A 16,493-nucleotide genomic window follows, 5' to 3' on the forward strand; every position below is an offset into this window, starting at 1 on the left:
CACACACACACACACACACACACACACACATACACACACACAAATACTAATAAATTTTTAGTGTGGCCACAATATAATGATATAGCTGCTACTTTCGGTGTTAACGTCTAAGCTTCTGGAAGGACGGTTTTTAGACATAAATTAAGCTGCTGTGTTTAGTGCCTGCTGGAGGCAGATGAATTTGCCCTCCCTTTAATTTGGCTTCTCCTCCCCTCAAAGAAAGTGGCTCCTAGCAAGTTAGTGAGAAATGGTTCAGGAACTTTTCTCAAGGAACGTATATATGTATAAGAGAAACTGATGAACACTCTTATTGAAAAGTATAAAGGAGCTACTTTACTTTCCTCTGCTAAATGAATAAAAGTGACTTAGAGAAACTACATATGTCATCATTGATATAGCAAACAAGCCATGTGGTGGTACCACTTTAGGTATCATTCAGCTTAGTTTGAGGAGGAGGGGATCGTTCATCTTTTTAACAAAGGGAAGATTGGTTTTAACTTTCTTTGGGGAAAAAACAATCCATGGAATCATAAAATAGTACAACAGGCCAATGTTGGGATTAGCACTCGAAGTTCTAGATGTTAGTCCCCAACAAAAAAACAGCATTGAGCTCCCTCTGCTGTCCCTGTGGTATGATTTTTTTTTTTTCCCCCACTCAGAGTTTTGCTAACCAGCATGATGATCACAGTTTTCATATAAGGAACTCAGAGCATCTTAACAAAGCTACCCCAAAAGCTTCAGAGAGAATTCTTCCCATGGTATCTAAGGAATGGTCTATGACAATAGCCAAAGGGAGCCTGGCTGCTGTGGGCTTTCTTCTCACTTCAGCCGTTCCTGTTTTGTTTACTTCTCCATGGACTAGCATCTGCTTCTTTGTGTGCTAACCTTTGGCCTTTTAAAGATGACCTCTAGGGAGTGGGAGATGGTCTTGATCTGTTTTGCTTTTCCTCTGGTGTTCCAAAGTTAGTAGCTTTTCAATGCTTCAAGCTTCGGCAGAGTGGCCTTTTTCTCTTTGAACACTGCAGAAGACTCGGCTCTTTTTTTTTTTTTTTAACTCTTTGAATTATGCCCTAGTTAGCAGCCTACCTTACCTCCAAAACAATCCCATGGACAAAAAAAAAAAAAAAAAAATCGCACGGGTCTCTTGCCACTTGCAGTACCTACATTAACCACACTTGTAGTATATGGCTTACTAACCTATATTTTGTTTCTCTATTTTTTTTCTCCTGAAGAAGGTACTGTGTTCAATTGAATGTGCCACGGGGACAGTAAATTACATGCTTCCTTCGGAACATTTATGCCAGAGAAGATATTTGTTTGTTCCTCTCAAATAGGAATGGGTGTATGGTTGTATAAGCAAGCACACATGACCCCGTTGCTATCCTTTCTAGCACATTACCTATTTATTTTCTCCAGAAATTGCATACAATAAAAATGGTAATTTAACTTGCCATTAAATGTTGTGAATATTCTCAGCACTTGCCCCCACTGATTGTTTCAGCTGTCAAACAGCAGGACATTAGGTCTGATTGCCAGGCAGACCCATTTGCCATTGCCTGCAAGGAGGACATATGCAGTCCTAATTTTTAAATAATTTACTGGGTTGTGATGACAAACCCACGTGTAATTAAAGAAAAATTGTAACTTCACATCCCATTTGAAAATTGGAATGCTACTTGACAGGGCTAACTTGAGGATCCGTTCATCATTACGCATGGGTCTTGTGTCACGCCTCTGCTCCTAGAGGTAGCGATGGGAACTGAAAGGAGGTTACCTCTGCTCTGGAATCTGTGTTGCCCTTCCTTTAAAGCAGCGGTTCTCAACCTGTGGGTCGCGACCCCTGTGGGGGTTGAACGACCCTTTCACAGGGGTCGCCTAAGACCATCAGAAAACATAACAGTAGCAAAATTACAGTTATAGAGTAGCAACGAAAATAATTTTATGGTTGGGGGTCACCACAACATGAGGAACTGTATTAAGGGGCCGCGGCATTAGGAAGGTTGAGACCCGCTGCTTTCAAGTGAAAGTTTTCAGGCACCATGCTAGATGTGGCCTCAGTTTCATAGGCGGTTGAGGAAACCACCTTGAAAAATAGACGTTTTAAAGTCAGTGCATTTGAAAGATGTTTTGTGTGTGTGCAATTCTGGCTCTGGAGCATCTGGTGAAATTCGCTTTTTCCTGGTGGATACAGGAAACTTGTATTTTTTACAAGTTTAGATACAGAAACTGTAGTTTTAAATCACTAAAACAAACTTGTCTCTGATGAGCAAGTGCCGTGGGACCTGTGGAGTCCATGTGGAGACACGCTCCGCAGTGACTGACCAGGGAGAGTTCCCTCAAGCTGCGGGCTTGCAGGTGCGCACGGCGGGGAGGAGGGTGATGATGTTTGGGCCCTGGAGAGGTCGCCAAGGAGAGCGTTTTGCCAAGGAACACGTAGGTGAGGTGGACAGGGGCAGCACAGGGTGCCGTGGCGTCTGGGGTTGGAGCAGGGCAGGTTATGAGTAGGGGTTAAGGGCAGAAGTGATTGCATGCTTCCAGAATGAGAAGAGGTGTTTTTTCAAACCTCAGAAGCCAAAAGAAAGCGCAATTCAGATGTAAAAGTGCATTCCTTTTTGTGAAACCCAGAATCCATTTAAATACCACAAGTGTCTCCTAAGCAAGTATCTTGATATGTTAGTAACCATCAGATGAATGCATGTATCACTAGCCAAGAAGTTGGTTTTTACCCCTTAATTAATGAGATGATTAACCATGGGTGAGCTCCCGTCCTGCCTGAATTGGTGTGAAACCACACAGCAAGGCATAAAAATAGGGCACATTGGTTTATTTGCTGATCTGTTGAAGATGAGCTGGAAATAATGAGACTCCTGCTTATGGCCGGTTGAAAGTTTTTCAATACCTGATAATGTTTTTAAAAAAATTATATTCCAAACAGGTTTTTGGAGACTTCACAGTTGTAATTCTGTGATCGTAAAATATCTCCAGTCGGTCCTCTTTAATTGTGAGACCCTGCATGTGATTCATTTACTGCGTGGGTGAGAAGTTTGATGCAGACATCTTAGCGGGAAATGATAATGTAACCTGTCTTTCTCCTTTCTCCTCTGCAGGCCTGTGATGGTAACTTGGGTGAGAGTCGATGATGAAATGCCTCAACACGCCGTACTGTCTGGGCCCAACCTGTTCATCAATAACCTGAACAAAACAGATAATGGTACATACCGCTGTGAAGCTTCAAACATAGTGGGGAAAGCTCATTCGGATTATATGCTGTATGTATACGGTACGTGAGAAGATAAAACACTCTTCTGTTAGACTCATTTACATGTAATTGCTGCTTATAATTCACTCCCAACGCTTTTGGTCAAGTTGAAAACCAAAATCCCGTTTGTTTTCTTCAAGAACTGAAAGAAGCCTGGCCTGAGGTGGGCCCCAGTGTCTCCACTAGGAGGAGGGCAGTGGCTTTTCCTCTGTCCCTCTAATCATAGGGGTTTCCCATTAGATCACAGTCTCTGGTCACGCTGAGCAGGGACGCTGTGTCCTCAGGCACAAGCTATGGAGATTATGTCAGAAATAATGACTGCAAAATTCAGCCTTACCAATTAATGGCTTTTCAGCTCAGAAAGTTTATTCCCAGTGGTATTTTCCTGTGATACCTGGACGAGCCTGCTTTCTCCTGCTTTGATGAGCAGAACTATCCTATTTTCAGCATGAAGCAATTACATTACAGAAGATGTTGCAAGCCAGTAAATACTTCGACAAAAATATAAGGTCCTTGGTAATTACATTAGTGATCTATAGCTACTGCTTTAGACACAAATGTTTTTTTTTTCTTATTTGTCTGTTTTCTTAATATCTTTTTACAGAATTGTTAAAGCATATTATTATGAATTTCATTCTCTAGGCAACAGATATTTACTAAGCATCTACTGTGTGTCAGGCATTTTAATCTTATTTCCCATTTATATTTTATTGTCAATTTTGTGCGTGGTGAATACTCTCTATTTAGTTGAGGAGTGTACTGCCTCTCTAGTCTTATGATGACAAATTGAGTCTCTTCTGTTCAGCTGAAGTCCCTTGGTCAGTTTTGTACCAGGGAAAATAGTCATGAACTGACATGACACAGAATGAGTAACCATAGGCATGAAAATTTCAGCATCTTCTAAATATATGAATATGTGAGTGCATTTCCTTCTTCATGTTAGCAGTGCAAATACTCCCAGTATAAGTGCATGTGATACACATATATACACACATAAACATACACATGGGATATTTACACCATAACGTCCTAGGACCTGGCCACTCTCCTTAGGAAGAAAATGGGAATAGAAGCATTTTGATGAAACAGAAGCATACTTTACACCATATCTATCTGGATATTAAAATATAATCCATAGCCTGTATGTGGATTTTTTTTTCCTTAGCATGTTGCAAAATTAAAGGATCACATCTAATCACCTTATTTGTAGACTTCTGAGGTATGTTTTCTTTTCACACTACCCATGCTGTCTGTGATTTACACATCATGGCATTAATTGTCCCCAGTAGGTAAGGAGATGAGAGTAAAGAGAATGGCTTTTCCGTGTAGGTGCTGCGAATGCCGCACGCCCCATGTTTTGTTGACAATCCACAGAGCTTCCTCTGTTTGTCAGACTGTTTCCAATCTGCTGATAGAGGGGAGTGGAAGGTAAATCCCTCCTTTCTGCTTTCTGTGCATCAGGTTGAACCTCACATGAGTCCCTACATTGCTATTACCCAGGTTTACAGACATTCATCCAGCTCGTTTCAGAAACTGCAGATTTTAAAAAGCAGTGACAAATTTCCACCAGTCCATTATATGCTTTCTTGATTCAGAAGACTATAAAGTATCTAGAAAAACAATGTTGATTTATTGTACCTACTGTTCCTACATCTCGAGACGAGAAACATTTTGTGGATTTGACGGGCAGCTATCTTGGAATAATTTTGGATACTAGCTTATGGTTAGTGTTTATTGAGTACTCACTTCGATCCACGCCCTAAGATGACTGTTGTACATGCATGATCACCTCTGATCTCCACAATAACATCATGAGGTAAGTATTGTCATCATCCCATTGTACAGATGATAAAATGAAGCTTAGAAAGGTCACATAATTTACCCAAGTTCACAAGATTATTGAATCAGAGCCATGATACTTTTGACTCAAGTCCACGGTGAAGTTTATGTCTTTCTTTGTAGTTCTTTTTGCTTTCATTGCTTTCCAAGAGAAAAATGCCCTCCAGTACAAGACTGCTTTTTTGGAATTAACTCACTGGGCCAGAGTGCATTATTTGAAAGCCAAGAAACATAGAGACCCACCTGTTCCAACTCCCTCCACACCTATTCACACATCTCCCCAACCCGAAATGGTGCTCTTATCCTTGACTAGAGATTTGCTGGATCTACAGTATGTTACTTCCCTCCCATGATATGTACTCCTAGCAATGCTTAGCATGGCAGGTTAGAACACTAACCCGAGGTGTTGCTAGCCTATTAATAAAATTTTCTAGCAATTTGAGTAGATGGTGAATAAATTTTCTTTTCAGAGCTGATTTACTGCACTGCTACAGAAACTTTCAAAGTACTTTATGAACTAGGAGTTAGCATGCCTTCATAATGTTTAATTTTCTAGAAGTAACTTCTATACTCGGAGAATCTAGCTGGTTAGTGCCTGAGCCCCAGTTCGTTTTATTCTTTTAGCTTCTACGTGTCAAACCCAGCTCCTTAGCTCCAACACTGTATTCTTTTAATTAGTGGCGTCATATTGCTCTTATTGCTAGAAATGATCTAAGCATTGAGGTTTTACCTGTTAATGGAATCTAACTCATGTAGATCACTTGAGCCAGACGTGAAGGACAACAGTTACTCCAGTAGCGATGAAAATAATTGGAAATGTATGATGTTTCACAAAAACAAAGGAACTGGCGGCTTGTTTTCGGAAGTCTGTGCCTTACTAGGGTGGTCCAGTCTTTGTTCATAATCATATTTTCAAATCACCTTAGGGTCCTCGCTGGTTATATTGTGGACATCACGTTTTGTGCCAGTACTTTTACAGACAGGCACAGAAGTAATGTCCTAGTGTGTCAGGGGAAGTCTCCCAGGTACAGACCTTCCTTTTCAGTGATAAATATTGTAATTGAACCAAAACAGAAGAACCACAGTAGCTGTCCTCACGCTGGGCAGCGGCAACTCTCTGGGTACAGTTGAGTTAGGTACTGTAGGGAGCAGAAAGTCTTCAGTGCTTGGCTCAGGGGCCAGCGTGCCTCGCTCACCTATACCTGCACCTGTACCTGCAGCAGGGTGCAGGTGCAGCCCAAGAATCTGCAGGTCACAAAATGCTTTCCCACCATGGCCTCCCTAAGACAGTGCCCAAGGAGCAAGACTGAACATAACAACGTGTTCTTCTTAAAAGGTAGTTTAAAATTACCAATTTGATGATTCCTACTTCTTGGAGGAGAATGAGGTATTTGTTTGTTTGTCTGTCTGTCTGTTTGTGAACAATTTGCTGTTGATTCTCCACCATCAAATTTGTGCTTTTCTGTATGTGTGAGAGAAGAAGTCTGTGAGGAACATTAAAACCTCGGATTATTGATCAGTAGTAGGAGTCATTTTAAGCCGACCTTACAAGCAAGAACCAAGATAATGTTTTCATAAACTTTCAGAAGTGGTACCAAACTCAGTAAAGGTGCAGTATATAATTAAAGTTTTGATATATTAATTAGACAATCTGAGAGCTCACTTGGAGATAAAAGGACACCAGATGTGTCAGGGAGAAAAAATTGACGTCCTTTAGATAAAATTTAAAATCAAAAGCCTTCAAATCGTCTTATGCTCTATTATAGCAGAATGATCGCTTAGTTCAAAGTCTTGCTGACAATTTAACACATTCAGTTTGATCATTTGGGCTTAGAATCTTTTTTTTTTTTCTCTTTCATATTTGCCCTTCCCTTTTCCCCCCAAATAATTTTTGAGATGATAGAAGAATATACTGTTATCAAGCATCTGACAAAGGATTCCCTTTGGAAATTCCTGGCTTTGAGGGTCAAGCCTCATGTATATTTAGTTTTCTTGTTTACAAGATGGAAAACATTCTTTCAGTTTTATCATTGTTGTCCACTTAGGTCAAGCTTTTAACATGCAAAGGCAACTAAGTTATTAATATTGATAAGTTGTAAAATTTTATCAACTTTGAAAAAATAAAATCTCAGTATAGTTCTCTGCCTGGAACTTGATATTTAATGATGACATTCTCTCTTCTTTGTTTAGAAGTATACAGGGTGTAGAAGTAGTTTTACTTCCCGCTGGGATGTACTGATGAAGATTAATGAAGTTAACAGTCAAAGAAAGCAAGGAGCAGGAGCACACTCATCCTTGGCAGATAGGAGCCCTTTAGAAAGAGTGGAGCCATCTCTTCCTTCCTCCCATCAGTAAAAGAATAAAATGAAATGGCAACCATCATGCCCTCTTGGGTGCTGAGTTGGTTCAACCTCACCTTTGAAACTGGCTTGGAGTGAAGGGTGTCGTGTGTTCTTATTTCCTCCCCTTCTCTACTTCCCATCTCATCCCTCGTTCACTTCATTAACACAAAATTCTTTTCTTCTTTCTAAGCTTAGCTCTTCCAACTAAGGCTTTGGGATATAATTAGAATACATAAATCTTTGGGAGAAAACTTTTGGTTTTAAAGAGGGAAATCATCAAACAAACATCTCAATGTCCTCATGCTTTTGTTTTGTCATTACTGATCATTGTTGTGTTCAGCATTGTGGGTTTGATTTTCCTTTTTTTTTTTTTATCCAGATCCCCCCACAACTATCCCTCCTCCCACAACAACCACCACCACCACCACCACCACCACCACCATCCTTACCATCATCACAGGTATGGTACCTTCATTACCATTGAAAATGTCCTGAATGTATATTGTCTTTCTGGTATGTATAAAAAAGAAACCTAATAGTTCCCTTTAAATCCTTGGGATTTAATTGTTCCTTTATTTTGGAACTTCAAAAACACTAGATACTGTGTTCTTAGGTTGAATCTTAAGGACCTCAGAAAGTCTTTAACATCCAAGCATTTAACAGTAGATCCAATATTTTGCAGATTACCTATAAGAGAATTCTTTTATAAGCATCACAATTCAAAGCAAAACGCTAGGGAAAATGGCAGCCTGACTCTTAGAGGACATGCTGATAGCTTATGCTTAGCCATGGTTGACGAAATGGTAAGTATTCTGCCTCTGGATCTTCTCCTTGTCTTAATTTCATCTTCATCCATGTGAAGGAAAGTACACACCCTTTACCACGCCCATGTGGGCCATGTTCCTAAATACTTTGTCATCCTTCCTGCCCCAGCGAGTACCTGCTGATGGTGGTACTGCCTGTTTGTGTTGCCTGGGTCACAAGAGATCAGAGGGCATCACTGTCTTTTCTGTGCTGGGCACCCATGTATCCCTCGCTGCCCTCAGTTAAATGTTGGAGGGGTGGAGACGCAGCCTCAGCGGTTGTAACTCTGTGGCTTTATCTCTTTGGACTGTCAGAAACTCTTATTCAAAATGAAATTCACTGTCTCTTATTCTGACTGTCACTGAGAGAGGAGGTATATCATCCATCCCCTTCCTGGGCTCCAGTGGCTCTCGTATTCCTTGTCTGGGAGCTTTGGAGTGTCCTCTGCCTACCAAGGTAGGAAGGGTTATGGCCGCACTATGTTAGCTTAGACATGCAGGATTTCCTTAGGTAAGGCGTTCCCCACCTACTGTTTATCGGCACCTACCACAGAAACGGAAAGTAATTGTTCTATGACAAAAAGAAAACAACTCTTTAAAAAAGAACTTTTCTGCTTCATTCTGTTATTTGATGAGACTGCAAGATCTCTCTGAGCCATGTGCTCTGGGGTCCAGTTCTATCACTGGACTTCCTTAAAAACACTGAATATTTTACTTATCATTCTTCATGTGTAAATCCTTTTTACCACCCTAGATATGGCAACCATCATTTACGCTGACTTTCTGAACATTTTCAATTTTCACAGGAGTCAGTGGGATAGATAGGATGACAATTCAAAGTATTCAGTAAAAGAGGAGGCCTCATCAGTTTATGAAATATAACAATAGATTATCTAATCTGTCTAATCTCCATTTTCTTCACCTTTCCAGCCATTCAGTGGAACAAGGAGAACTTTAAATAAGCCACCAGTGAGGATTTCTCTGAACGTTGTTTATAAAAACATCAGTGCCTTAATGTAAAATCTTCTGAAAATCCATCAATTGGTTTTTGTGTCTTACTCTAAACTCAGCTCCATGGAGGCTGCTTCCTAAATTCTTATCTGTGCATATTTCTGCTTTACCTTTTGTTCGTTCCTCTGCTTCTTAATTAAACTCACTTTGTCAGTGTAGTGAATAGATTCCTCCGACTTTCTGGAAGATGCCCCTTCCTAACTCTGATGGGCAGGGCTACCAGGCTATCAACCTTCCGTCCTACAAACGAGATTATTTACCCTTTATGACTTCTTACCCCGTATCCAGGTTGTACACCAAATTAGGCTTGAGCTCTCGTTGCCAGGTTTTCTTGCGCTTCCTGTGAGCTGCCCTGGGATGTCAGGGTACATTACATCACCCCATTCTGCACTGCCCTGCCTGTGTGAACCCTTTAAGAACACCCTGCTTGGTCTTTGTAGAAGTTGCCCGGATATGAGCCAGCCTTTATCACCTCTCATTGCGGAAGGTTCCCCATAGAGCTTGCCGACTTTACAAGTTAAGGCAGTCGAGTCCTCACTCACTCTTTATGGACACCACATTTCTCTTTAATATGCAAAACCACTTTTCATTTATGGCTGGCCTCTCACTATCTTAGCCTTTTTTTTTTTTCTTTCTTTAAAAGACCTTTCTTAACACTCCCGAACTCGGGCCCCCCCTCGCCATCAATCTCAGCAGCTGGGTGGAGGTGCTTCAGTTCCCAGCTTGTAATCCTTCACTCCAGACCACAGCTAATCTTACGTCCTTGGACAGCTCTCTGCTGTCACAGTTCCTAGTGCAGAGTCTGCTTACGAGGAAACTCTGAAAACAAACAATGCTATATTTCTGTCCACATCAAAGGTTCCTTTAATAGGGCCTCATCCTGGCTTCTCTCTCTCTGCTCCTGGCCTCTCAGTTCAAGGTAATGTAAGATGATCTCATAGATGCACTTTAGCTTCCCAATGTTAGCAGTTGAACCCTCTCTACACACAAAATGCATTTGTGGTAATGAATTCCCAGATTCTCACTGGCACACCCAAGAGTAGTTAAACTAAAATTGCCACTAAAACAACATTGTAGAATCCGTTGCCTTAATGGATGTGATCTTATAGGCTTACTGTGTCTTAACAAGCGGTCTTATATATATTTATCTTGCCCAGAAAGTACACTTGTGGAATTTAACATTTGCTCCTTTCTTCAAACAGATTAAAGGTTATGGAGCTGAATAAGTCTGTGTCCCATTTTAAAGGTCCAGGCTATCCCCTAGATTTAGATTGGTTCCTAAAAAATCTTCCAGACTGAATCTTGAAAAATGGATAGCTAAATTAATTTCCACTCCTCTCTCTTGCACTGTTTGGTATATTGCAGCCACTATTAGCCTTAAAAGCTTCAACAGCTAAATCCAATGACAGTAACATAAAGCCTAAGCTTAAAAAAAAGAAGCAGCAGCAGCAGCAGTCCATAGTCATCTATTTCTTTTCTCCCAGTCAAATGCAATAACTGAAACCCATTCCCCAGGTCAGAGTTTCATTACAAGAAAATGTACAAATGCAATAGAAAAATATTTTTAAACTCAAAAGGTCATAGTTGATTTCTGATCTCTTTGAGAGGAGGTGTTCCATTGTTATCTTTTATCTTCTGTAACCAGGATAATCAAATTGTTCCCCTTGTTAGGAAGGCAGACTGTCATTGAGTTCCCAGTCACCCAGCTGCCTCAAAGCAGGTTACAACTTCATCCCGGAGACCTTTGAAAGAGAGGAAGTGTAAGTCCAGTCTGACTGGGGGTTGCCCACCCAGAATCACAGACTCGATGGATGAGAGGAGAAAGGCATCTCTGCCTCGTTTCCATCCCGCGTGGAGCAGGTCTCCCGTATGTGGAGGGTAGCTTCTTCCATAGCTTCACCTATAGAAGAACATTTGCAGGCTCTAGAGCTGAAAGGAATATTTGGTGTCAATTTGCCACATCAATATTGTTGTGTCATTACAACCATATAGGCCATTAATGTCATTAGAATCTCTTTCCAAATTAAAATAAATAAATAAATAAAAACACAGGAGGGATAGAATTGGGATGAGAGCCACGCAGAGCCTCAGTGTGATTTGCCATAAAAGTCTTTGGTGTCTCTGTTCTCTTTCATGTACATTGATGTTTCTGACCATATAGTTAGTTCTGTGTCAACTATTGCTATTAGCAGGCCCTCTTTATTTTATTTTATTTTTTTAAATCTTGTCAAGTTGTCCACGCAGTTTCATTCATGAAAATATATGCTGTAACATGGAAGAGCAAACTGCATAATTTAAATTGTCCCTGGCGTCTCCCATTAAAATACAGGGATAGCCAGCCACTACCCGGGTGAGACCCTTCATGCATACTCCTCTCAGAAACCAGAATCCAAGAAAAACCTAGTACCATAGTGGGGTGAGGATGTTTATTTTGCATAATTTTGAACTTTCTTTGAAGTTTGTTGACTCTGTGTATTAGGTATACATAGAATTACCTGTTTCTGTGTTTGGTGCTAGCTTTCTCCCCTGTCTGCCAGTTTGATCAAGCTTTTCCTTCAATCATCTTAGGAAAAGATTTTGTTTCCCTCCCTAGTTAATGTGGATATTGTATTGTTTCTGTCTGGTTGCTTCCTGAGTTAGATGCTTGCTGAGGAATACCCAGGAAGCACTTTGCACCTGCTCTAAACACCCTGAGCAGCTTAAATATAAAATTCAGGCCAGGAGGAGTTCAACCTGTAGGTCACGCTATACATCTGACTGTCATAAATTAAAAAATTAAAATCACCTTAGAATAAGAAATGAATAGCTATAGGGCCAAATTGAGAAACACATTTATCCTTTCATAAGAATGAAGTAGGTCATTTCTAAATGAGTTTTTCTCTTTTTTTAAAGTATATATTCAATTAAATATTTTGTGTTTCATGGAAAAGAAAATGGCAAGGTTTTTCTTATTGTCCTCTAAGGACTCAAAACCCCAATATACCTTGGAGAAAGCGAGTCCCCCCGCTCAGGCTCACATTATTATTTTGGCTTTCATAGTCTAATATCATAAGCTTTTGTGTGTGTGTAATGTGGGTCAGATCACATAAATAAAGAAGGTGAGTACAGCCCTTACCTTCAGTAATATTTGTAGAATATGTCAAATTGGGGAAACGCAACACCACAGCACATATTTTCAGTTTCTTAAATACAAAGAAAATAAGTGCCCCTGAGTTTAAGCCTGCCTCTCTAACGTGACCATCTAATCCCAGTAGAAAGCTTTCCTCCACACACAGCCACCGGCTCTCCAGGGTCTTGGCTACTGAGTCCTGTTGTGTGTGTGCTGTTGATACTTGCGTGGTGCAAGGGATAGCATTCAACAAATTTTAAGCACTCATAATGTGTATAACACTATGCTGGTACCTGTGGAGCCAGAAAATCCCTTTAACCCCTTAAAATATGGTCAAGGGAAGAACACACACACACACACACACACACACACACACACACATTGGAACTCGGTAGCAGGAGATACTGTGCAGTTAGAGCTCATTCTGTGGCACAGGCAGAAGACTGAGGAGACTATCAAAGGAGAGGTAGAATTGGGTCTGTGCCATCAAAAAATGGATAAAATGTGAATTAAAAAAATCAATCAAGGGCAATTTTATAATATCAAACCACTCCCACTGGTGCCTCCCAACCCTCAGGGACGTTTGGCAATGTCTGGAGACATTTTTGGTTTTCTGAACTGGGGGTACTACTAAGGGTACTATTAACACCTAATGAATAGAAGCCAGGGATGCTGCTAAATAGTCTATAATGATGCACAAGACAGACACCACAACAAAGAATTATCTGGCCCCAAATGCTGAGATTGAGAAACCCTGCTTTAAAGGGAACCAGACTTGGAGTTTCTGGGGACCTTGGTGGTTGTCCTCTACTGGCAAAGAAAAAAACCTTCTAATAATGACTTTGGGAAGTGAGAAATCAGAGAGAAAAGAGCAAGACTGGCAAGGGGGGGAGAAAAAAAACCAAGAAAGGATGGCACTTTGGAAATTAAGTATTAAAGCCTAACTTTACTTCAAGCATCTATCTTCAATGTGTGTGTGTTTATATCCTGGGCAGATATTAAGCCATTGTTGCTAGGAAATACACTTCTTTCATCCTGGAATGTTTACTAAATTGCCTTTTCTCTAGAGTTGGCATCTACTCCATTAAGATTGTTTTTCATTCATCATTTATTGACTACTTATTGAGTGTTACTGATATGCCAGTATGCCTGGTGACAGGAATATTATTAGGACGCTGGTAAATACTCTTGAGTGGCCTTTTATGTAATGAGCCACCTTTTCAAATTTTGCCCCTTTCCTCATACTGTCTTAAGTGTGTACATTTTTATTATACTGATGATTATGAACCTATTACAAATAGCATTTAGCCAACCAGTTTTAACCCATATTGATTTATGAGTGAATGGAAGAAATCAGAATGCTACAGTGGTGAAGGTCACCTGATTCTGCATTTAAAAAAAAAAATGAATGAGAGATGGAAAGTGATATTTTTTTTCTAATGCTTCTATCATAATTTCCGTACTTTTATGTTTCTTGTTTTAAAACAATCCAAGAGTTAAAGACTTGACATGTTTCCATGCAAAAGATTTATCAACTTTGCAAAAAGTAATATCATAGACACTGGTTTCTCAGGAATAGAAAGTGATAGTGGGAGCTATCTTTGTAGTGGGTAATAAAGGACTTGGCTGGAGGGCCCGGCCCTCCACTGCCTAACAAGAGATGAGTGTTAGTTTCCGCTGCCACTTCCCTCTCCCCACCATCACCCTCCTTGCAACACCCTCTTCTTTTCCTCCCCTCCCTGTGCCTTGCCCTTCCTGTCCCTCCTCCCACCAGCATTCACACACAGCATGATACAGGAATTGTTTTCCTTGTTAAATGAAACCACTGTACAGATTCCTATCTATTATTTTCAGAACATCTGGTTTTCAAATGAAAAGGTCTCGGGCACAGCAGCACTAGTGAACAAGTCTGAAGATGCTTTTAACAAAACTTGAAATTGCTTAACGCCCCCCCCCCCCCACCCCCCAAAAAAAAGAAAGCAACCCCACCCCCCACCTGCTTCTGCTGTTCTGTGACACACAATCTCTTCACTCAAAGGGGAGATGACATTAAGAAGTAAGAGAGCTTTATTATAGCTCTCCTGTTTGGGCCCTTTGAGCTTGAGTTCTGTTCCTATCCACTTCTCCCATCCCTGAGAAATGGGAGTTTAATTAAAGCATAACATAGATGGAAAGAAAATTAACCTGGAAACCTGTAGAAAATAAATTTCAAAGTTTAATTTTCCAGCACATATTTTTGCTTTCCATAGATTTCAAATAAGTCAAAACAAATAAATAAATAAAAGGGGGAAAAACTATATTTAATGTACATTGGCCAGCATAGCACAACTGTGAAAATAAAATTGCCAGGGGAATTCCTTGCCGGCCCTAGCGTCTAGATTTAAAGCAGCTCCATAACACAAACTGAAGGGGAATTCAATTAAGAAAACCCATCGGCTCCTTATTGACTTTAGTTAAGAAAATAAACTGGGGGAAAGTGTATTAAAATATGTCTGGACTGCTTAGTATGCTTTCATTTAAGCTTATGACAATCAAAATGGGAGAATTTAAATTCTTTGCAATTAAGCTCTGCTTTCGAGCAGATTGGGTTCTCTGGGTTATTACACTGTGCATGTTTTAATGTACACCCTACTCACACACACCTCAGAATGCAGCCTTGCAGTGAAATCTGCACATTGTAAGGCAGGAGGACCACAGAGCAATTGGAGAAGAAAAAGTATTTAAGGTTGTGAATTTAATTTTGTTCTAGGATTTTCATTTTCATTTATGGCACCCATTGTGTTTGAGACCATGGACTAATTTATGGATTAGTTTTAAACCCCCAGTCTGTCACACTCAATGAACAATTCTAAGTTGGAGAGAATCCATATGAAAGGATTAGAATGTGCCACAGTGGAGCTTACACATGACTGTTTCAACTAAATAGTGCCCAGCTGCCTCTCAGGCAGCCATTTGTTCTTTTTTTTTCTTTCTTTTTTGATACTTAATTAAATGGCTAGTGTCTCTAACCTCACACATTGTCAGGGCCTTTTCATTTTGTAAATACCATATACTGCAACATGAAATATAGATGATGTTTAATTTATTCAAGACAGGATCCCATAAACTGTTTGTATGGCTGGGAGACTAAGAAGAAAAGTCAATATTTAGTGAAATGTGCATCTTTCAAATAGCAGCGTGGGGCCCGCTCTTGTACACCTTGTTTGATTATACTCATAAACCAGCTAGAGAGTGATTATTAAGAATGTACTCACTTTACTGGGTTTTCAAGAACATGAGATCATTTTGTGTTGACCATATAAAATAAATGCACAATAAATTTGCCCTCATTGTAATTAAAATTAAAATAGAGATAATAGCTCAGTGAAGCCTTTTTAATCTCGAACCCCACACCACCGTAAGTCCAGCTCAACTTTCTGTGACCTATTTTTCTAATAGGCCTAGCTCAATGGTGATTCGTTAAAGGCAGCAACAAAATGAAATTTAGAAAAGCCTTCGTTAGGGCAATTAGGCACTCTCATTTTTCAAGCTAATTAAGCATGTATAACTTGTATGAGAAATTTACTATTTGCATTTTGCCTGTGGTACACTTAGGATGTTACCAAACAATATAGTGACCCTACCAGCTGATTCACAAGGGTGGGCTTGCACATCTATCCCTCCATTCTTCTGATTAAGATACCCTTCTACATCCTGCTTCGCAGAGCTGCACTCACTCCAGAGCCAGGGTGTCTGTGTTTTCTGCATGAAGTCATAATGCAATTATGAAGGAGAATTAGATTCTGTCACAGTGTTCTGCGGGGAGCACAAAGTCACTTCAGATCAATTTTTTGTAGTTCTTTACTTGAAATAGCCTCTGTTCAGATAGCACACCGGATGCTCTTAGAGAAATGGAATCAGCCACTCCCCCAATGCACCCTCAGTCTTGTTCTAAACTTTGTAACCTTGTTCTAAACCTGTGTTCCTGCTGCAGCCTCCTGCTCCATCGCTGGTCATGGTTTTGCTGTTAGCAGCTGCAGTAACTGTTGTTTGACTCGAACCTGTGTTTGCCTTGAACTGTTTTAGAATGTGTTTTTTCCTTTGCAATATCCCTTTTTTCTCCCCCGTTGGGTGCAATTGATGGATTTCCC

The 16,493-nt window shown here is 40.3% G+C and overlaps 1 protein-coding gene across 11 annotated transcripts in view; it reads left to right on the plus strand.

Annotated features, from left to right (window-relative positions):
* CADM1 (cell adhesion molecule 1) overlaps nucleotides 1-16,493 on the plus strand; it is a 334,280-nt gene that overhangs the window by 287,015 nt on the left and 30,772 nt on the right. For 6 of the 11 annotated variants that reach the window (XM_019647431.1, XM_019647433.1, XM_019647435.1 and 3 more), the window contains 2 exons: nucleotides 3,108-3,280; nucleotides 7,820-7,900. In XM_019647431.1, the coding sequence (XP_019502976.1) occupies nucleotides 3,108-3,280; nucleotides 7,820-7,900 (254 nt within the window). The remainder of the gene's footprint in view (nucleotides 1-3,107; nucleotides 3,281-7,819; nucleotides 7,901-16,493) is intronic. The other 5 variants (XM_019647440.1, XM_019647434.1, XM_019647439.1 and 2 more) reach the window with 1 other exon arrangement.

This window comes from Hipposideros armiger, unplaced genomic scaffold (assembly GCF_001890085.2).
Source record: "Hipposideros armiger isolate ML-2016 unplaced genomic scaffold, ASM189008v1 scaffold_111, whole genome shotgun sequence".
NCBI classification, from domain to species: Eukaryota; Metazoa; Chordata; class Mammalia; order Chiroptera; family Hipposideridae; genus Hipposideros; species Hipposideros armiger.